This window comes from Phoca vitulina, unplaced genomic scaffold, assembly GCF_004348235.1.
Source record: "Phoca vitulina isolate PV1807 unplaced genomic scaffold, GSC_HSeal_1.0 scaffold63, whole genome shotgun sequence".
Classification (NCBI taxonomy): domain Eukaryota; kingdom Metazoa; phylum Chordata; class Mammalia; order Carnivora; family Phocidae; genus Phoca; species Phoca vitulina.
Window position 1 is genome coordinate 6,721,331 of NW_022589766.1, and position 21,552 is coordinate 6,742,882.

At 53.0% G+C, this 21,552-nt stretch overlaps 1 protein-coding gene across 1 annotated transcript in view; it reads left to right on the plus strand.

Annotated features, from left to right (window-relative positions):
* PLB1 (phospholipase B1) overlaps nt 1-21,552 on the plus strand; it is a 99,257-nt gene that overhangs the window by 69,565 nt on the left and 8,140 nt on the right. Inside the window, exons 45-57 of the mRNA XM_032391527.1 lie at nt 5,690-5,755; nt 9,032-9,092; nt 9,631-9,689; nt 10,958-11,025; nt 11,267-11,310; nt 11,526-11,625; nt 15,133-15,184; nt 16,151-16,231; nt 17,645-17,710; nt 18,168-18,262; nt 19,475-19,556; nt 20,515-20,619; nt 21,079-21,174. Coding sequence (XP_032247418.1) covers nt 5,690-5,755; nt 9,032-9,092; nt 9,631-9,689; nt 10,958-11,025; nt 11,267-11,310; nt 11,526-11,625; nt 15,133-15,184; nt 16,151-16,231; nt 17,645-17,710; nt 18,168-18,262; nt 19,475-19,556; nt 20,515-20,619; nt 21,079-21,174 — 975 coding nt within the window. The remainder of the gene's footprint in view (nt 1-5,689; nt 5,756-9,031; nt 9,093-9,630; nt 9,690-10,957; nt 11,026-11,266; nt 11,311-11,525; nt 11,626-15,132; nt 15,185-16,150; nt 16,232-17,644; nt 17,711-18,167; nt 18,263-19,474; nt 19,557-20,514; nt 20,620-21,078; nt 21,175-21,552) is intronic.

Here is a 21,552-nt window from a genome sequence, read left to right on the forward strand (position 1 = left end):
GGGGGGGGGGGTGCCAAGAAGCCAGAAGTGTGGCAAGAAGGCTCCTTTGGGCAGTAGCGCTTGGGGCCGATGGGCAAGTCTGCCTGCGGGTCAGAAGCCTTAGGGAGAAGCCAGCTAGCTCTGAAGTTGTGGTTAGTGGTCTTAGAACCTGGAGTGCGAGTTCCCAGCAGGGATAGGGCCAAAGAGGCGAGCAGCAAAGGGTGGGGAGCTAGCTGCGTGGAGGAGGGGCAAGGACGCAGCTCAGGGCTCCTTTTAAGGAGGAAAATGTAAGTGGTTGTTCAACTTGATTTCAGGCCTAGGGTGGGGGCAGGTTCTCGTTCCCACTGCTTTCAGCTCCCTTTCCTAGGCCCCGTCTTAATGGTTTTTAACCAAATAAGGTCGAAGCCAGAGGGCCCTCAGTGGCAGTAAAAGCAGAAGGACCTGACCCAGTCTGGGAGGCTGGGTTTCCCCCCTGGGTCAGGCTGCCTCACCCTCTCCCGCCCTCCTGGCTGAGCAGGAAATGGACCTGCAGCTCCCCCCTGTGTCTGCCAGCGCTCCAGAGAGAGTGGGCACCCCTGCCCATACCCACGCTCTCTGCTGCCTCCCCGAGCCCAGCCTCAGGCCCCATCAGGAGAGCCAGGGCCGTGGGAGGAAGGGATGGGGAGGTGAAGGCTGCCGTAGCAAAGGGCTCAGTGCTGGGTCTAGTGCTCGGAGCGAAGGAATAGTGAAATGAGGTAACACGGTTGCCTCCAGCCCAGGGGTCAGATGCCGGCTGGACGCCGGGACAAGGTCCTAGGGGGGCCTACTGCGCCAGGTGCAGACTGCTTAATTACTAGATCCTGAGCATGTCCAGGAGTTTCTCGGGGAAGGGCCAGGCAGCCTGGGTAGTGGGGGCAACTGGGGACTCAGAGCAGTGGCCCGAAACCATACAGGAGGTAAGCATTTGCGCGTTTAACAACCTATGTGGCCATACTGAAAACCAGCCATGGAAAATCCTCTCCAATCGGTCAGTTCTCCTGCCATTCAATAGTAAAAGTAATAACAACCCATTCCAGGGAGCCATCCTGTGCTCTCCCTCCCACAAACATGTAGTAAGTACCGGATGGAGCCTAGGCACGGGGTCAGGGAAGGCCCTGTCACCGTGGGCCTCAGGGTGACCTGTGCCACTCCCAGGCCAGGCAGGGAGCCCCGAAAGGGTGCCACTCCAACTAGCATCTCAAGCCGCAGTGGGCTCTGCTCCTCCTCCTGGACAGAGCCTGACTGAGCCATTGGTAAGCAGAGGAGAGCAAAGCCAGCCTCTTGGAACTGTAGAAGCCCAGCCTGGGAGAAGCCGTTGCCAGGCAACCCCATTCCAAAAGGATCCATCTGTCGGCCAGCCCAGCTCCACCACCCCAGGCAAAGCGGTACTCCGCGTTCCTCCCGTCCCATCTGCTCCCGCCCGTGTGCCTTAGAGCTCTATAAAAGTCCACCAGCCTCTCCGGGTGAGCTGACAGGGGCCAGGCAGCACATATTTTAGTCCTTGCTGTGGCTAAACATAGAGGCAACCGCCAGGACCCAGCAGGGAGGAGGGGGCTGGAATGGATGGGAGCATCGAGGAGCTTTCTCAGCCTCCTCCCTGCTCCTCCCCCTGCCTGAGGCAACTGCAGGTGTGTTCTGCCAGGCCAGGCCGGCCCCTTAGCAGCACCCCCTGGATTTCTGCTAGACTTTCCAGTGGGACGGATGATCTCCCGGCCAGCTTTGATTAGCTGCCCTGTGGACTGTGAGCGTTGTCCCCTCTCCTCTCTCACTGTCTTCTCTAACCCAGGGCAGCCGGCTGTGGTTCGTCCTCGGGCTTTGAAGAAAGGAGCTGAAGGACCCACACACTTCTCTCTCCACCCTTACTCCTCTGGCCCGCTCTGAACACTTGTCATGCTGCCTCCGTGAAACCCATTTCCGCCCGCATTCCTCGATGTAGTGCCTCCCTGATGGTGCTGTTCTTCTAGTCCCTGTCCCTTCTTGTCTCAAAAATGGGGACATTCTCCCACTGTCATGCACCATCTCTATTCTCTTTTCTCTCTCTCCACATCCCCTCGCTCTGAGGGTTGTCCATTTCCACGGTTTCCTGGTAAATGTCTGTGCACAGGACGACCTCCATCTTCATCTCTCCTTCCTCAGACTCCAGCTCTGTTCTTCTAACCTTTAAGAGAGGCTTCCCCCTGGGATGCCCTGAGTGGTGTAAGATTGCCCAGAAGGCAGCTTAAATGTATTATCAGGGTAATGACAAGACCAGGAAACGAGAGAGAGACACCGGGAGGGGGGGTGGGTACAGGGAAAGAGAGAAACTGAAATAATTTTAAGTGCTATTTCACCCAATCTTTCTTTCATCTTAAGAAAAAACAGAGGTCTGTTGGGCTCCCTTATACTTACTTTACTGTTTAGTAATATTTTAATTTTAATTCAAAATACTTTATTTTGAATTACACATGGGGGACACTCTTACCTTTTGAATGCTGTGGACTTCTAAATCTCCTATCCTGCCTCACCCCACCATCACCCCAAACTCAACACACATCCATCCAAAAAATAATTTTTGAGCAAGAAACGTCAAAACGGGAACGAAGTATTTGTCTCCCCACCTCTCTGATCCTTAGGACTTCCCTATTTCTGTCTGTATCGTTGTGGTTTGCACAGTTCTGTGGGTGTGAGACATGAGGTGCCCTATCTGATAGGACTCTCCCTCGTGTGCCCCCCCAGCCCCCTGTTTCTTTCCTACAGCCAACACCCCTGTTCACATCCTCGTCACGTTGTGTGCTAATGGTCATGTGGCCCTTCCCATCGTAACAACAGAGAATTCTGTAACCTAAGGACCTCCGCAGGGAGGGCCTTGGAGTCCTGTCGATGCGCCGAGTCCTGTCGATGTGCCGGGTCCTGTGGTCACGGAATTACGCCACCACACCCCTCCCGAGGCACCAGCACGGCCTCTACTTAAGCCTCCATAGTCTCAAGGCAGTGCTTTTCACCCTGCCAGGTGGCTGCCCATTGACAGGTTGTGAAATGAGCCTCGTAGGTCGTGAGCCAGCACACGGGGACTGGGATGGGATTGGGTAGACATGTCAGAGGGCATTCCATGTCCTTCTGTTATGTCCTCCTTCCTGTCACCACCACCCCCTTTCCCTGAGCCTTCCCGTCCCTTTCCTCAGCCATCTAAGGCAGACAAGCCTTGCAAGCCCTGCCTCGTGCAGTACGCATGTCCCCCCGGAATGGACGCCCGCTTGGGGTTGGCGCCTGGCTTGACTGTTCACTCCCGCTATGGTCTGAGCAACACAGAACACCGCCACTCCTTCACCACAGACCCGCACACCTATAACGCGGCCAAGAGGAAACTGACCTTCCCTGCAGGCTGCTGACTCACACGGCTGACTCACATCAGGTGGCTGTCCTGGCACTGCCCCCCCCCCCCCCCTGGGGCAAGCCACACCATCTTTCCGGAACACTCCCTGTGCTGGCTTTCATTCGGCTTCACTTTCTAGCTACTGGTGTTCCGGATCTAGCCCAAGAGAGCAGTCAGGCTAACTGGGATCTCTTTTGCACGTGATCTGCTCCACTCTGGGCCCCTAAACTGCTCTGACTCACCTATGCATTATGGTGTCAATGGTCAATGAAGCAAGCCCCAGGCCCCCCAGGCTACCTATCTGCCCCTGGCCTGGACTTGTTCTCATGGTTCCCACTCTGGCTTAGCTCCCCCACTGAATTCCACTGTCTGCCTGACTTCTGACCCCTTTGACTCCCTCTCCCCTCTCTGGCCCCTGCCCCAAACTTCAGGTCATGTGACCAAATAGACCCTCCAGCTTGACTTTTAGCACTCCCAGAAGGGCAAGGTGAGTCTTTGCCCTCTGGTTCTTCCGGTGCTGGCCACTGGGACTAGCCCCCAGCCCCTAATCCCAGTCAGGGCTCCCTTGACAAGGGGGGAACGATAAGTAGCAATGCTCCATGCACAGCGTCTCCTATGTGAGGTCCGTACACCCCCCCCCCCCCCCGCCCCGATCTTGTAGCCATTCCTCAGCAATCGCTGCACTTACTGGGCACACTGGTCCCTGAGTCTTCACTGCCTCCTAGCGTCTCATGCTCTCTGCCTGACTGGCCCGTAAGCCTCTTTGTAGCCTCCCCTCATCCTAGCACCTGGAGCAGGGCCCTGAACACAGGGGGTGCTTACACCCATGGGCCAGTTATTTCTAGAACGCTCCCACATTGCCCTCCTCAGATGGTGAATGCTCAGGGGCTGCTGAGTAACGTCAGCTGGGCCAAGCCCGGTTCGCCAGGGCGACATGCCATGGTAAGTCCTCCTTGGCCTTGCACACTTCCCGCCCTCGGCCCTGAGTACTCCTCAGGCCCATGCTTCAGCTAGGAATGTGGAGACTAGGAAGGAAGAAGAGACTTGCGGTGTCCCAGGGAGCCAGGGTCTGTGCGGGGGGGCTGGGAGTGCCACGGCCACTGCCGAGCCCCCCTCTTCCTCTTCCTCTCTGCCTGGCCAACAAGCTCCTTCAATGGCCTGACCCTGGTATGAGGATCAGAGCCGGAAAGGCCTGACCTGATAGGCACTCACTACTTCCTCTCTACCTGGACCGGGTCCCTCCCTCATCCTGAACCTCCGTTGCTCCTGATCCGTAAGATGGGGAGTTTCTGGGGTTGCAAACTCCGATGCCATACAGGCAGGAATACGATTGGGTTAATGGGACCATGTATGGGACAAGAGGAAGCGGTAGGGCCAGAACTGAAGACCCTGTACCTCTTCTTAAAGTATTCAGACTTCTCTCCCCCCGCCTACCCCCTTCTTTTTGACACCATTCAGGCCCAAATAAAGCAGAACAAAACAAAATGTCTCCTGGCTAGGTTTAGCCTACAGGCAGTCAGTTTGCAACCCCTGGAACTGATCCCCAATGACCCCTCCTCCAACATTCTGGTTCTTCTTTCTTATTCCCATTTTCTTCCCAAACATTTAGACCATGGCCCTTCCATTCCACTGAGCACATCTTGTGAAAGCCCGGGTCCGCTTGTTGATTCCCGATTTCAGTCTTACTAACTCATTCTTGCTTCATATCATTTTCACATTTTCTCATTACCTTGCTTTTCCCCTGTTTCTCCTTTGCCTGTCTCCTCCTCCCTGCTTCAGTTAACCCTCACCTATAACTGAACAGACTTGGATCTTGACTGGGCTTGTGAGCAAACAGATTGTGAAGGAGGTGGGTAGGCAAGGAAGAGGATGTTTCAGGATAAAAATACGGCCCAAGTATGTGAAGCCAACCTAAAGGGAGTAAGTAAGACACATAGTTCAAAAGAGACAACCAATCAATAGAAAATATATAATCAATACTCTCTAGAAAAGAAAAAAATGCTATCCTGTAAATCTCTAGCCAGAGCGGTTACAAAGGGAAGAAAAGGATTATTTTGAGGACTGGGTGGATGTTCCATGGCTAGGGTGAAGAGCAAACACTCGAACCCTGAGTAGAGCATGCACGGAACCCCTCTGAGGCCTTTTCTTGTGCACCCCTTGCCAGAGCTGTTATGTAAAACCCTTGAGAGAATGACTTAAATTACGTGTATAGGTTCTTACTATTTACATGCAGAAGAGTCGTGTTAAATCAATCTGGAGGACGGTCTTAGTAGTCCTCTTTCCTAAGTAATCTTTGATGCTCTCCGATAACCCCTCCCTGTGGTTTCTGTTCTCTTGTAGAATGAGCCCTTCCTGAGGACGCCCCGGAACAGTAACTATACCTACCCCACCAAGCCGGACATTGAGGTAACTCCTGACGCATGTCTGCCTCTCTCAGGGACAAAGCATTTCTACCTGCCGGTGACTCAGGGTGCGGCACAGGTTTCAGAGTATGAGCTTAAGCAGAAGTGTACCTTTCTTACATACTAGAAATTGGAATGTAAAAAAAAAAATGTTCCTGAACCATGAACTCCCAGGATTGTCCTAACATGTTCTCAAGTGCTCACTGACATCAGCAACCACCTAGAGGAAGTGCCAGGGGATGGGTTTTCTTCAACCTTTGCACAGACTTCATTCCTGATTAGGCAGCTCAGCGTTTCAGGAAGGGGTGAGGGGGAGGCCGTGGGTATGATGTGCCATAGACTTCCCGTAAGGTGGAAGCGGATGGGAAGAACCTTCTTTCCACGGACTGGGCCCAATAGGAAGCTGACACACACCCAGGGCTTGTCTGGTTCCAGTCAAGCATTCTAGCTCTGAGGAACCCCAAAGGATTCAAAGCCCGTGGCTTTAGGGACTGCTACTCCAAAGATGGCCTAAGGGATCCTGGACCACACCAGGCCTTATAGTGTAGGCCTGGCCCAGATAAGATCTGTCAGGCCCCAGGACAGGGGCCCCACCACCCATGTCACCCGAGCACCTATGGTACTTGCAGTCTTGTGCTAGGGGCCGGAGGGAATTCAGTCCTGTCCTTGGGGAGTTAGAGGTCGTTCCACACTGAGCATCTACTATGTGCCTGGCAGTGTTCTGGGGAGATAGAGGAGGAGACCAGACAGATGCGTCCTACCCCTCAAGGAGCCTACAGTCTACTGGAAGAGGCATCCAATAAATAGCTCAACATGATCATGTCAGCTGTGGGGACAGCTTTGAAGAAGGTGATGCAAGGGAATGCAATGGGCCAAGGGAGGTCTGGCAGGTTCCCATGAACTGTGCAGGCCAGGCCTCTCTGAAGAGGGGAGACATGAGCTGGGATGTGCACTACGAGAAGATGCTGGCTATCTGGGGTCCCAGGCAGGACCACGAGTGCAAAGGCTTGGAAGTGGGGCTGAGTTGGGGTATGAGAGGAAGAGAAAGAAGGTGAGAGTGGCTTGTGGGCATGTGAATAAAGTGGAGAGTGGGGTGATGAGATCAGAGGGGTTGTCAGGGCCCAGGTCACACCGAATCCCAATCCCTGAGGAAGAAGGTGGGGCTTCAGGTGGAGAGACATGGGAAGCCATTGGAGGTTCTAGGAGAGGGGGACACCATCTGGTTTACCTTATTAAAAGATCTCCCTAACCCGTGCGGAAAATGGATTGAGAGCAGCGGGAATGATTGAGGAAAGACCTTTATAAGCCAGTCGAAGTACTGAGACTAACATGAAATTATTGAAGGACTGTTCGATGCTAAGCTCTGGGGAATGAGCCATGACTGCTCCATGGCTGGGGGAATACCACTGTCCGGCTTCTCTGGATTCTCTCAGGCTCGCATTAGCCCACTGGAGGCTTATCCCAGGCAAACCATGGACAAAATCCACTATGACTAAAATGTCAGCCTCATCTTGTCAATCAGGCATTTCCTTATTTACCACTTATTTATTTATCGGGGTCCTAAGTGGAGTGGGCACTGTGCTGAGTGCTGGGTATCCAAGGTGAGCAGAGCGGGTCTCTGCCTACCCTCTTAGATCTTACAGTCTCATGGACCCTTACTTCTGCTGCTAAAAGTTAACACCCAGGCAGAGAAGGTGGTGTCGTTTAACACCTTGCCATTTAAAGTAGCCCGCAACAGGCAGCATCAGCCTTACCTGGGAACTTGTTAAAAATGCAGAGTCCCAGAGTACCTGGGTGGCTCAGTCCGTTAAGAATCTGCCTTCGGCTCAGGTTATGATCCCAGGGTCCTGGTCGAGCCTGCTTCTCCCTCTAACCCTTCCCCTGCTCATGATCTCGCTCTCTCTCTCTCGTTCTCTCTCTCAAATAAAGAAATACAGTCTTTAAAAAAATGCAGATTCCTGAGCACCATCCCGATCCTATGGAATCAAAGCCTGCATTTAACCCCCAGGGGATCTGGGTGCACTTGTATAGGGCACAGTGTGGGCTTCTCCCCTCGTGACAGAGGAACACCCTCAAAGTCCAACCTGTATCTTAATCTGCAGGGGACGTCATGTCTCTGGCTCACCAGATATCTGAGATACTTCTCAAGTGCTCACAGCTATAAAACTCTTTTTATAAACTCTTTTTAACTGCTTTTTCCCCAGATATTTGTCATCTGCACACAAGCATGTCCTTGATTTCAAAAGAATTTCCACATCAGTATGATGAATTGAGCAATCTCTTGGAGTAAACGAAATTATATCAGATTAAGCAAATAATATTTAAAAGATGTTTCATTTTTGCTCCCTTGGGAGAGGAGACTTTTTAACAAGGCTTGTCTTTACCATCTTCTGACTAAACAGAAGAGATGAGCTTCCAAACCCTCTGGCATTCACACTCCCCAGAGAATCGGTCACCCAATTATTGCCTGCTTGCCAAGCCTTATGATGAATTCAGCACTGGGCTTGCCCCTCAGGCCCTCCTGGGGACATGCAGGTGTTTGGAACTCTGGGAAAGAGACTCTATTTCTCCTCCAACTTACTGATACCGGTCATTTCTGTGCCCTCTGCTTCCCACCCCACCCCTCCCTCCAGCACCTGGGAAATGTGCACTGTATTCCAGAGACAAGGGAATTTGACTAAGGGCATCCAGGTTACAGAGGCATTAATTTATACACACACAAGGAAGTGGTTGGCTCTTAAGTTAAATATGCAAAACCATAGATGCACGTCCAGAAAAGATACGCAGAAACCAGGAATTTTACAATTGTAAACATTTCATGGTATTTTCCTAGAAACATCCGAGTTATTGCTGCAGCCCCAGCATTATAATCAGTGTCCATTAGCTTAATGTTAAACAGCCACACCAAAACCTATGTGTGGTCTTCCATGAGACATCCAAATCTACGTTCCTCTGGGAAATCACTTTTCTTCCCCCTTTGCTGTGACTGCCAGATCCATGTGAAAGTGTGGGTAAGTTGAGAGGGAAAAGGCTGTGTGTGTAGCATACGCGTGCCCACGCACTCTGTGTTTTGTGCATAGGGGCAGGCAGACGCCCAGTTTCTCCTCTCTCGTTTCCCTCTCGGACCATCTACCATGAGCCGTTCCTGCCCACACATGATCCCCTACAGGGACATGGTTCTAGCCTCCACCAAAATTCCTTAGCTACTCCTCCTTGGACTAAAGCTAACCTTCCTGCACAGTGAGTGCTGGGCATTGTATCTTTCCTCCTGTTGATGTAGAACTGGGGCAGCGACTTCCTGTGTACAGAGTGGAATCCTTCCAACGGTGTCCCCACCTCAGGTGAGTGCAAACATCATCGTTACTCCCTTCAGCTAAGGACTTGGCTAAGTGTCGGGTTGGTGGGACACCCAACAAGCACACCTTGGAGCCCCGAGCAGACCTTGCCAGTTCCTGGGCAATGCAGTCTGGCTCGTGGGCGGCCCACGAGAAGTTAGCCTCCACCCGCCGGGCTCGGCACAGCTCACCCCTCCCATCTCTGTTTAGTGCCAGTGCCAGCCCCTCAGGCCTCCCCGCCCGGCAGGGAAGGTACAGTCAGGGAGGGGCCCTCTCTGCCTATGATCATGACTCCCACAGCCAGCACTTGCCTGGATTACCCCAGCATGCATGTGGCTCCTCTTAGGATGGACAGTAGCCATCAAGCCCATTGTCACGCCTTGGTTGCTCCAAATGGATGAAAGGGGCAAATTTGCTAAATCTTAGGTTGGAAATAAGTGTACCGGGGGTCTGTGGGACTGGAGCAGAATCTGACCCTAGTCAAGCTTATACTTTAAAAGGAAGACTCCCCCTGACCATCTGTCTTTTTGCCTGTCTCTCCTAGTCCATGAGCTCCGGCCAGGAGACATCAAAGTGGTGGCCGCCATGGGTGACTCGCTGACCGTGAGTACTGAGCTGGGATGGGCCTGGGCACCCCAGGAGCCAGCCAGGTCCTGTGCCGAATGTGCCCTTCCTCCACACTGGCTCGGCGTTCAGCATTTAGCTGACAAGATTGAGAATCTACCTGTGGCAGGCACTGAAACAGCCAGGCAGCCGCGAGACCTCACTGGGCAATCTAGAACGCTCGGCCCCCTGCCCTTCCACAGTCCTGCTCAAACACCACCTCATCCATGAGGCTGCCCCTCCATCTCCCCTTCCCCACTGTTCCAAGCATTTCATCTGCCTGTTGTATACCTGTCTTTATCAGGGAACTCATCTCCAACTACCCAAACTTATAGAGTTGGGGGGTGGGGGATTACCCACACGCTGCCCAGCACCCCGTCACCCCATTGCAAGATGTGTCCTCTGGGGGCAGAGGGAGCCCAATTCCTATGTATAGTGTAATTTCTCTACATGAATTGTATTAGCCAACTATTTAGCTATTGCTCCACACAAGACACTCTGCTAATAATTCTGAGGTGTAGCCAGAACCCTTAAGAACCTTGTCAAGCTGGGAAAATAAGCAACTTACACAGAAGGAGATACATAATCCTGTCGGTGACACACCCGCTTTTAAAATCAGGTACTCATTTCTGGAAAAGCAACTCCCCCGCATGTGTGTGAATGTGGTTAATTTTGATATAAACATGGAGAAAGCTCTGGAAGGATGTACCCCAGGGTCTTAACCATTAATTAGTTCTGGTGATATGTATATGTGGATAAGGGACAAAGAAGGGATATAGAACCTGTGGCAGGAGGCAAGATTAATAAGGTGGGGGTAGATTAATTTTTAAAAGAATCTTTGTATCATTTCACTAGTTATGGTGAATATGTATTACTTTTGTAAGTTTCAAAGAGAACTTTCTCATTTTAGTTTTTTTTTTTTTTTTTTTTTAAGATAAGGCATTTAGAGAAAGCTACATACAGGAGGTAGAAACTGAGAAGGGTCTTAGACAAGGAATTAGAGATTTAAGGGTTGGAAAGAAGGGAGTTTGGCATTCCCAGAAGGGATGGAATGGGTGGGTGGTAACTGGGCAGGCTGGTCCAAGGCCCTCATGCTTCAGATTGATTTGCTTACACCTGAGGGTTTGTGTGGACCAGAAAGCAGGGGGTGAACAAGGGAAGTGGAAACCAGATTATGGTGACCTCAGAACATTGGGGGCCCTTCCCAGCACTGTCGGCCTGCCCCTGGGCCCAGCACAGTTCTCGAGCCTTCTCTTTGCCTCTCACAGACAGCACTGGGAGCCCAACCAAGCAACTCCAGCAACCTACCCACGTCCTGGAGGGGACTCTCTTGGAGGTGAGGATGTTCTCCACTCATTTTCTGTTGATGACGCTCCCCTGTCACCTCTCCAGAGATGAACCTGGGTCTCCAGGCTCTGGCCCGGAGATGCAAGGAGGCTCCCGGATGCTCGTGTCAGTCCCCAGGGTGGTGGGAATCACTTGCCAAGGGCAGGTGCTCTGGTTCTGACTCGGAAATATGAGGAGTGGTGGAGCGGCAGGTCAGGGTGATCTTAACAAGCGTGCTTTCTCTTCCCCAGCATCGGAGGGGATGGCATCTTGGACACCCACACCACACTGCCCAGTAAGTAGCAACACCGAGAAGCACCATCCCTGTGGCCGTAACAACCCCTGGCTGAGGCCAGGGCCTCTCCCAGAGTAAGGGCAGGGAAGGTTATCCGCAACGAGGGGAGTCAGCCAGCCCTGAAAAGCCCCAGCATCGTCCTGCCCCACACCTGGGCCCCAAGGATGGGCCCCCATCCGCTCTCACCTGTGCTGTCTGCTTCACCCTCTTAAAAGACATTCTGAAGAAGTTCAACCCTCACATCCTCGGGTTCTCCACGGGTACCCTGCAGGAGACAGCAGGGCTGAATGTAGCCGTGGAAGGAGCCAGAGCGCGGTGAGTAGCCGTGGGTCCGGGAGGGAGCGGAGGGCAAGGCCGAGAGATCGGGCTGGGGAATGGGAGGAGGAGGGCAGGGTGGTGTCTGGGAGCCTGGCCCCAGATGGGCAATGAAAGCGGCCGCGCACGGAGCCCTTCTGCACGCCCGGCCCCTCCCGTGGATGGTCTCCCATGATCCTCACACCCTTCGAGGGGGTACCTGCATGAGGACACTGAGACTTAGGAAGTTTCCCGAATGGCCCAAGGTTGGCAGAGGAGTCAGGGTCAGGCCAGGCCCGCTGGGCTGTCACCACCTCTCGTGGCAGCAGGAGCCCTTGAGGGTGGCCCGGCCCCGGCCTGCTGACTCCGGCCAACCTCCCTGCGTGGGGAGGCGCGGAGCAAACGTGCAGAGTGCTGGGAGCCCACCGCCGGGCCCCACGCACGCCCCCCCACCTCACCTCGGAACCTGGAGTCCTTGACTCCGAGAAAGCTCTATTTTGACACTAGGGAGTTAGATGCGAAGGCCCCCAAAACAGCATGGCGGCTGTTTGTTTTCACTCCGATTTCTGTTGTTGACAACAACCCAGATAATTAAAGCTGGAAAGCCTGACAGAGCTCATTGATTTTCTGCACGGAGTGTGCTGGGTATTTGCTTTGTAGAAGGATTGCTGCGCTCAGATCACCAGGGAAACGACTCGGGCTTGACTCACTCTGTTTACACAGAGCGTTCCTTTCCGACGTGGTAAGGAGGGCCCCACGCTTGGTTTGCGCCTCTGAGCCGCAGGAAGCCGTGGCAGTTCCTCAACGTCAGAAGCAGGAAGCACTTATTTTTCTGCAAAAGAGCTGGGCTTCATGGGCCCGTAAAATCAACACCGCATCGCTGTTGTTGCTGTCAAGCTCACCACCACCATCATCATTTTTTTATTATTTGCCCAGGCTCCATTAACCAGCAGCTGATTCCTCAGTCAGCTGACGTTCAAGCCCCTTTCTTGCTTTACTTCTCTTCCTGCCTTCTCCCTTGACTGCTGCTGGGCCCCTGCACCAGGAGGCCATGGCAGGGGAGGTAGCCGAGACATGCAGCTCCTCGTTAGCATCTCTGATGTCCCGTGATACGGGAAAGGAGAGTAAGCCTTTGACTTAAGTAAGCAAGGTTGGAAAGTTGCTCTGTGACTCTCCTTTATCTGCAGGGTCATTTTGTATGGTGTCAGCTAAGGAGGAGCACATCTCAAGAGAAAATTAAACACCACAGCAGGGCAACTAGGATAATGAGACCTGAGGTCAGACTGTCTGTGTCCAGATCCCAGCTCCCAGACTTGCTAGCCGTGTGACCTTGGGCAAGTCACTTATTGTCTCTATCTTAGTTGCCTCATCTATAAATTGGGATAATAATAGTACCTAGGTCTCAGCACTGTCATAAGAATAAATGAGATTAATAACTCAGTGGAAAACACTGAGTATAGTATGTAATATGTATGACCCCCCCAAAAAAGTTTGCCATTATTAGGATTATTTAGTTTCAAAGTTTTATTCAACCTCTAACTTCCCCTTCCATCAATCAGTAAGCAAGAAGTCAAGGGAAGCTCGGGAAGGACTGAGCCCCAAGGTAGTTACTAAAAGATACAAAACAGTCAATAGGTGAATTCTTTGCCTATTCAACTAGCTTGCTGTCTAGTTTAAGGAGGCTAAACAAACAGGAAATAACTTTTAGAAAAAAAAAGCGTTGCATATGGCAACATTGCAGACTGCAATGACTGTACTTCGGAGTTGTATGAAAGAGAACAATGTGATGTGGGAGCTGGGCAGCGCACATACAGGTGCAGACCCAGAGCGGGGGCGCCCCAGGACTCAACTCCATGGACCTCCTCTTTTATAAGATGAAGAAATTGGACCCTAGCAGGGTTCAGTAACTTGGGCGAGCTCACACAGCAAGTAAGTCACAGAGCTGGAAGAGAACCCAGGACCTGTAACCCCCAGAGCAGGGCTCTTTATGCCAGGATGAAAAGGAAGCAGAAGGTATGGATAAAGGTGCTCAGAGAGAAGGCTCATGTAGGGGGGAGGTGGGACTTGCTCCGAGGCTGAAGGGTGTGAAGAACGTGGCTGGGAAGAGGGAAGTGAGCACTCCTAACTTCCCCTCACGCTCATGAGGGCTTATCACCCGTGACTTCCCCTACTCACGTCTTGAGCCTACTGGAAGGTTATAGACACTTCTGGAGTCCCCTTTACCCAGGACAGGCTTGCTTTCTAGCTTTCTGATGTATTGCATCAATAGCAATAATGGATGGGCTATGATCCTGGATGTATAAATGAGATTTGGCCACCAGCCCAGCTCATCATGGACAGGCAAAGGTTTAAAACGCCCATCCCATACCAGTTACTGCTTTTATGACTTCTTGCACAGAAGCCTCCATTGACTGGGTCCCTTTGCCCACGTAGCTCATATACTTCTGTTTTAAAAACCAGCTTTATTGAAGTATAATTGCCATGCAGTTCACTGCAGACATTTCAAGTATACAATTTGATAAGCTTGGTGTATGTCCATAGCTTATGGTTTAACATCACTAGAATCCAGATAACACCCATCACACCCAAGTGTCCCTGTGCCCTTTGTGACCCATCTCTCCCTCCTGCTCCTCCCATCTCTACCCCACTCCCTGCACCCCTGGTAGCCACTGACCTGCTTTCTGTCTCTAGAGATCAGTTTTCCTTTTCTGGAATGTTATGTGAATGGAATCCTACACTGGGTGCTCTTGTCTAACGTCTGTCGCCCGGCAGGTCATTTTGAGACCTATCCATGTTGTGCAGATCAGCAGTTCGTTCCTCTTTACTGCCGAGTACCGTTCCTTCGACATACTCCACTCTTACCCAGAGCATTCACTTTCCTTATTCATGGCGGACATCTGGAAGATGAAGGGAAAACTAATCCTGTCCAGATTTCTCTCCCCCGTCCTCTTATGCCGGCAGGGGGAAAAGTGAGGAGATGGGGAATGGTGTAGAAGTCCAAAGTAACTACAGAGCAGAAAAAAGGATTAAAGGAACCGAGGGTGGGATTTAGAAGTGAAGGTTAAGGAGTCAGGATGCCTGGAAAGAAGGCAGAGGATAATTTAAGGCTGTGACATTTTTTCAAATATACAAAAGGTTATTTTTAAAACAGGCAGCCGACTAAGATCTGAACAGGCTCGGCTTGCCGTGAAAGAGCTGAGGGGGATGTCAGGGACCATCCCTTGGGGAAAGCTGACCAGATCCCCCACCCCCCCCCCACCCCCCGTGGCCACGGAGGACCAGGCCTGCAGAAGGCAGACTAGCCCCTGGCGGGGTCCGCATCTATGTGGCTTCAAGGTCCGTGGCAGATCTTTGATTTTTCCTAGGTTGAGATTTCTTGAGACTCAAAAAGCTTTTAGACACATTGTGAAAGAATAAACTTTATATACGTTTCTCTTCTGGAAGCACCTGTGTTGCCAGGCCCAAATCCTGCGGTGGGAGCTCTTTTGCCTCAGCCACTGCTCAGGTTCCTTTCTCTTTCATATCTAGGGACATGCCGACCCAGGCCCGGGACCTGGTGGAGCGAATGAAAAACCACCCCGTGAGTACCCCAGGACCCTGGGCCACCCTGAAAGGTGCGACCGGCCTCCAGCCTTCCGGACCACCATTTCAGCCCCTACTTGTCTTTAAGGAGGGGTCAAATGAGCCCCGAGAAGCAGGCCTTACCCCCGACGCACCCTCCCTGCTGCCCTTTCCTGACCCGGGCTCTGGCGCCCCCGCCCCCGAGGCCCCCGAGGCCCCACCACAGGAGGGAGCAGAGCGGCCTTGGCCTCCGGCAGTTTCCCACTTTACCCAAGAGCTGGCTTTGCAGAGCCCTATTATGTAAACCCTGGGTTCTAAAAATAGGCTCCTCATTCCAATCCTTCCCCTTCCCACTCACCCGGCCCCTCTCAAACTTCTCACTGGGGCTTTGCGAAGTGTCTGTGTCCCGGCCTTGGAATTCAGAATCCAGCGCCTGGCAGGACTCCTCTTATGGTGGTGGCTGAGCAGAAGGCAGACTCCTCGAGGGCCTCCCCAGCCCCCACCGCACCTCTCCCCCAGGCCAGGCTCTTCTCCAGTCCCCACCAGTCCCCTCTCCCTGGACCCAGACCAGCCGAGCTCTCCCAAGAGGCAGCTCTGGGCTTTTACTTCTAGTTGCACCTTTCGCCCTCTGCAACTTTGAAGGCCTTTAGATCACGTTTCACGGCTGTGTTAATACACTCCACTCTGCGAGGCACTGCAATTTTCTTAGGATTTCCCAGGATAAATAGTCCTCCTCCGCTGTGAGCAGACACACACACGTACACACGTGCACACACGGAGTCCGCTCTCTAGATTTCCTTGCCAGGCACCAAGGTGAAGGTTAGGGAGGCTCCACCTGGCATCTTCTCTCCATCGGGGTACAAAGAGGGTGAAAGGCAGTGGTGAGGGGCTGCTGTCTGGCCTGGTGAGCATCACCTGCATGTGCTGCCCCCCTCCATCCCCCACCACTACCAAAGTTTAGACTCAGAGCCTTCTGTCCCTTCAGGAAATCAACCTAGAGAGTGACTGGAAGCTGATCACGCTCTTCATTGGGAGCAACGACATATGTCATTACTGTGAGAATCCGGTAAGCCCCTGCCCAGCCCCGTGGGAGTCACGCCGGTCTGCTCTCCCAGGCACCCCAGCCCGCCCGGGCAGACCCTGGCCTTTCCCACTGCTGAGTGGCCCCTGGGACAGCGGCTGCTTTGGTCCCCCGATTCCAGAAGTGTCTAGATGCACCCACTCTTCAGGCACTGCTCTCATGCACACAAATACTGTTCTTTGGTATTGAATAAGTAACCGGCAAGCCCTACCCGACACGTGCTGGGAAATCCCTACCCATTTTTTGATGATTTTTTTTTTTTTGGTGCGTGTGCACGTGTGTGCAAGGGTGAGGCTAAAACAATGTCATCAACGAGGTTGGATAAAATCAAACCAGTCCCAAGAGGACAGCTTGCTGCCCCAAGGACTTTGTGAGTGAACCAACCTCAGCTGGCTGGCCTGGGAACCCAGCCTGTTCCTGATAGTGTTCCTGTGGGGGGGGCTGTCACTTTGAGAATACATCCTGTTCTAAGTTGGGGATGTCCTGTATTTTATTTGGCTGGAAAAGAGCAGCTGCCCTAACTCAGACGTCACGGTAGAATGTTTAAAGTCACGGGCAGGGGGAGAAAGTATGTTATCATTCCTCATGGCTCAGACCATCTACCAAAGGCTGGATGAGAATTACCCTCCCCCCCAACCAACACGGGCTGGTTCTCCTGAGCCTCTTCCCCTCTATCCTCTTCCTTACTGCCCAGCCTCCAGAGGCAGAAGTGACCCAACCCCAGGGGATTCAATGCCATTGTGTCCTGGACTCAACAGGGTCCAGGAGGCCAGAAGAGACCCCCAAAGCTACCTGTGGACCCTTGGTCCAGGAGAATGCCTCTCCTATCCCCAGAGTACCTGCCCTTCTTGCAAAGTCAGATTTATACTCCTGAAAGCCTCTTTTTGTGGAAAAGACCTGGAGCTTCCACCCCCCCCCCCACCACCAGGATGAACTCAGGCCATGTTTGAGGAAGGCGCTAAATCAGCCTCCAGTCGAGAAATGGGTCAGAGGGGGAGCCTCTTGAGCCGAGTCAAAAAGAAATTAGGGGGAAGCAGTGGGGCCAGCATAGGCCACAGCCCAAAGGAAAGAGAGTGTGTGGTCATCAGGGCATGGATGTGGTTCAGAAGCCTGAGGCTGGCGACAGATGGGACCAGAGATGGGGCAGGGACCAACACGGTCAGAGTCTGCCCCTGCATTTGAGCTACTGTGGATCCGGGTGGGGATTATTCATGGTGTCTAGTAGGGGTCAAAGGAAGACTTGTGTCCCCCAGCACCAAGGGCTGGGCTTCTCAGCCTGTCCAGTACCATGTTAGCCCCTCTGCACCACCACCCCCAGGCCCTCCTGTGCTGGTCACCAGACCGCTACCCTCAGAGTAGAACCCTGGAGCTGACAAGAGCCCCCTTCCCTCTTCACAGGAGGCCCCCTCAGCTGGAGAGTACATTCAGCACATCCAAGAGGCCCTGGACATCTTCTATGAGGAGGTAGGGAAGAGCAGCTGCAGGTTTCTGGGTCTCCACCCTCACGGTGTGCATCTAGGCAAGCCGTGTTCAGGGAGATGGATGCTAAGCAGACACATGGAGGGGAGGCAAGGGAGGGGGGCAGATACCAAGCTCCTCTGCAAAGGAAATTCTAAGTGAATCAGACTGTATTGTTTGGTGGCCAAGTAATGGCTGGTCTGCAGCCAGGCACGGTGGCTTACTAGCAATGGGATTTGGGACAAGTGACTTCCGTCTCAGCTTCCCAAGCTAGAAAGTGGGCCCTTAAAGAAGATTGAGAGAATACAAGTCACATCCCCTGTTTGTGCCTCAGTTTCTTTATTGGCAAAACTGGGGGGGAGGAAGTTAGATTGTAGATGAGCCCCTAGGTTCTTCCAGTAGTAACCAGCATCCCCCACACCGGCCTGGGGACTAACGCAGCCCCTCCCTCTGCTCCCCACAGCTTCCAAGGGCTTTCATCAACGTGGTGGAGGTCATGGAGTTGGCTGGCCTACACCAGGGCCAAGGTGGGAAATGTGACCCGCCCCTGGCTGCTCAGTAAGTACACAGTCCCAGGATGAGGGCCCCTGGGGAGAGCGGGGCTCACGGACGCTACCCGAGGACACCAGTGCAGGCTGAGCCAGACGATCCTGTCCCGAGGAAAGACATCAGCAATGCACCAGGGGCTAGAAAAATCATTTGGAAATACCTCTAAAGTATTGGATGCCTACTGTATGCAAGTCACTTTATTTCTCTGGACCCCCGGTTGCTTGGCCGCAAAGCGAGAGACACAGACCAATGATCCTTGCAGCGCCCAGCATGGTCTGTGATTCCAAACTCCAGTGACTGCTCGGTGTTTGTTTGAGAGGCAGCCCCAGGCAAGGCGCTTCCAAGACAGCTGTCCCGCTGTAGCTGGCTCTGCCCTTTAGGAGCTGTGAGATCGTGCACAAGCTCCATAACCTCTCTGGGCCTCTTACTCTTCATCTGTAAAATCTTGCAAAGTAGTGAGGTCTAGAAGAAATGTATGTAATGTGCTTGGGCCCTGTGGGGCAGGCTCTCAGTCAAGAGTAGCTTTTATAACATCCTTGAAAGCCAGGCTCAGCGCTAAGGTCTGTTGTACAAGAGACTAATTTGTGTTGGGGGCTGGAACTTATTAAAGCTCAGCTGTGACCCTGGCAGGAAATTGCCATCCTCTGAGGCCAGAGGGTCACCCAGACTTCCTGTGATCATTGCTTTGGGAGAACAGATTCTGCAGGGGGCTGAGGAGTCCTAGCTGGGGTCAAATGGATTTGCTGGCAAGGTGACCAGCTGGTTCCCATTCTTTTTGGGCGCCAGGTGGAACAGCTAATAGCTGGGAGGTGGGAAGGGCTCCTCCAGAGGCTTCAGGCCTTACATTCTACCTTGTCTGTGTGTCTCAAACTGGTCGACACTCCCCAGCTTCCCAAGAGACTCCCCACTCTGGAGCCCTGAGGGAAGTCCTGAGCTGCTGGAGGTAGAGCTGGGAGGTCTCAGGACCAGGAAGAAGAAAGATAAGGTTATCATGGCTGTCTTTCCAAAACTCCAGCCCTTCCCTAGAGGAAGACCCGGGCTGGGGCAGGAATAACGAGGTGGCAAGGGGACCCAGATATCAGGTGCCAACTCTCCCACCTTCTCTTTAAACAAGCATCTGCTACCCCTAGTGCCCTTGAATTACAGTCTGTGACGTGGGGCCAGGAGTCACCCAGGCTGTCGGGGGGGGCGGGGGCCAGCCACCCGGGTGCCTCTCCACAGGAGCAACTGTACCTGCCTCAGACGTTCCCAGGAGAATCCCCTGGAGCTGCAGGAACTGAAGCAAGTGAACTGGAACTTCCAGGTGAAGCTGCACCCCTCCCCCTCCTACCCCAGCTGGGGGCCCCCTCTACTCCTGGAGAGCAGGGGTTTGCTGAGAACAAGGCTGCTCCCTAAAGGCAGATCACAGCCCCTGAAAGATTTCTCCAGGTGAAAAGAACAGCAAGCCGGGGAAGGAGAAATCTCCGAGGGGCAGCTGGGAGAAGCCCTGCCTCCCAGCCCTGGCATGTGCTGGGCACCATCTCTCACCCAGAGGAGGGAGGGGAAGTGTCCACGGCCCCGTTGGGCTCCCCCTCCCTCAGAACATAAGGCTTAGCCCTGCTTACCTCCATCCCCAATTCTGTGTCCTCCTCTGCTCAGGCTGTCCCCCCTTGACATGCCCTCCCCAGCCCTTCTGCAACTTCTCCACCTCACGCACAGGGCAGGTCTTCTCGCCGCTTCTGAGAAGCCTCCCCTGAAGAAACTTGACCCTCAGGTATCTCCCCCTATTGGCTTCCATCTACCTTCATGGACCCTGAAGCCCTAGATGGTTCTCATGTTTTCTTACATCCTCATTTTTCCAGATGGATTGTTAGCTTCTTGAGGAGAAGCACATCTAACCCTTTGACATGGACCTTCATCCCCCAAGTGCACAGGCATTTCGGGGAGCTGGTGTTGAAATGCTCCCCATTAGAGCTGGATCTGAACCAGAACCCCATGTTCTAATTCAGCTCTTCATGCAGTGAGACTGGGGGAGGCCTTTGGCCCACACAGTCTGATCAGAGGCTCCGACCCAGCCTCACAGAGACTTCAGAATGGGTGGTGCTCATGCCTGGGCGCAGACAACGTGAGCACATGCATGTGCACTAGAGTGTTCCTTGAAGTCACCTCTGGCTGAGGGGTGGGGGGGGGGCAGCGCATCACAGCCAACCCAAGGCAGCAGGACTAGAGCTCGTCTGGCCAGCCCTGCCAGGAGGGTTGAGGAACATCTCCCCCCTCCACAGAGCGGCATCTCCAGGTTGTCCTACGAGCCCCAGTACCTGCAGCGTGAGGACTTCGCCGTGGTTGTGCAGCCTTTCTTCCAAAACACTCTCGTCCCCCTGAACAGCGTAAGCTGCGGGCATTTCTGGGAGGCGTGTGTGGAGGGGCTCTTCTTAGGCGATGTACTTCCTTCTGCACCTGAGCTTTTTCTGACGATATGGCTCCAAGAGGGCTCCTAAGAAAGATTTTGCTTTTTTTTTTTTCCCTAATATTATTGGAACTTAGATATACCTGGAAAGAAAAGGAGAAAATTATCAGTGACCAAGCTCCCCAGGCCTGGCCCTGCTATTTGCTAGATTGGGATAGAATGGAAAGTCATCTATTAGGGCAGGGACGTGGAAGGAAAAGGGATGGACTGTGGGTGGCTACAATTCAGGTCTTTTTAAAAGTTCCAAAATTGGGGAGTTTCTCCATCAATCTCTGAGCCAGGTGGCAGCAGAATTGAATGATGCCGAGGACACCTGTGGGGGGCAGGGGGGGTGGTACCTTTTTCCACAGGAACGTAATCCCTTTGCCTTTGGTCACAGAGAGGGAGCGTTGACCTCACCTTCTTCTCCGAGGACTGTTTCCACTTCTCAGAACGTGGTCATGCCGAGATGGCCATCGCGCTCTGGAACAACATGGTGAGTGCCTAAGTGCCCCTTGGGCTGTGTCAAAGGGGACCACCCAAGGGTGTTGACCACTGCCCAAAACGAAAAACCTGGCGGACAGAGCTCCCTTCTGCCCAAAGCTCAAAATGGTGCCACAACTTCTTTGTCCTGACAGATTCGATTATTTGAGCAATTTCCCGGGGGGGGGGGGGGGGGGTAGGGATAATTTTGTAATCAGATAAACTGGATGAAATCAGCTTCAACCCCTTACTGTGTGACCTTGAGCAAATGCTCTTTGGTCCTCTGTATCAATATCCATAAAAAACAATGCAAATGACACAAATCTCAGAAAATCAAGGTACCATATACACAGCACCCAACACGATCATTAGCATTCAGAGAATGCTAGCC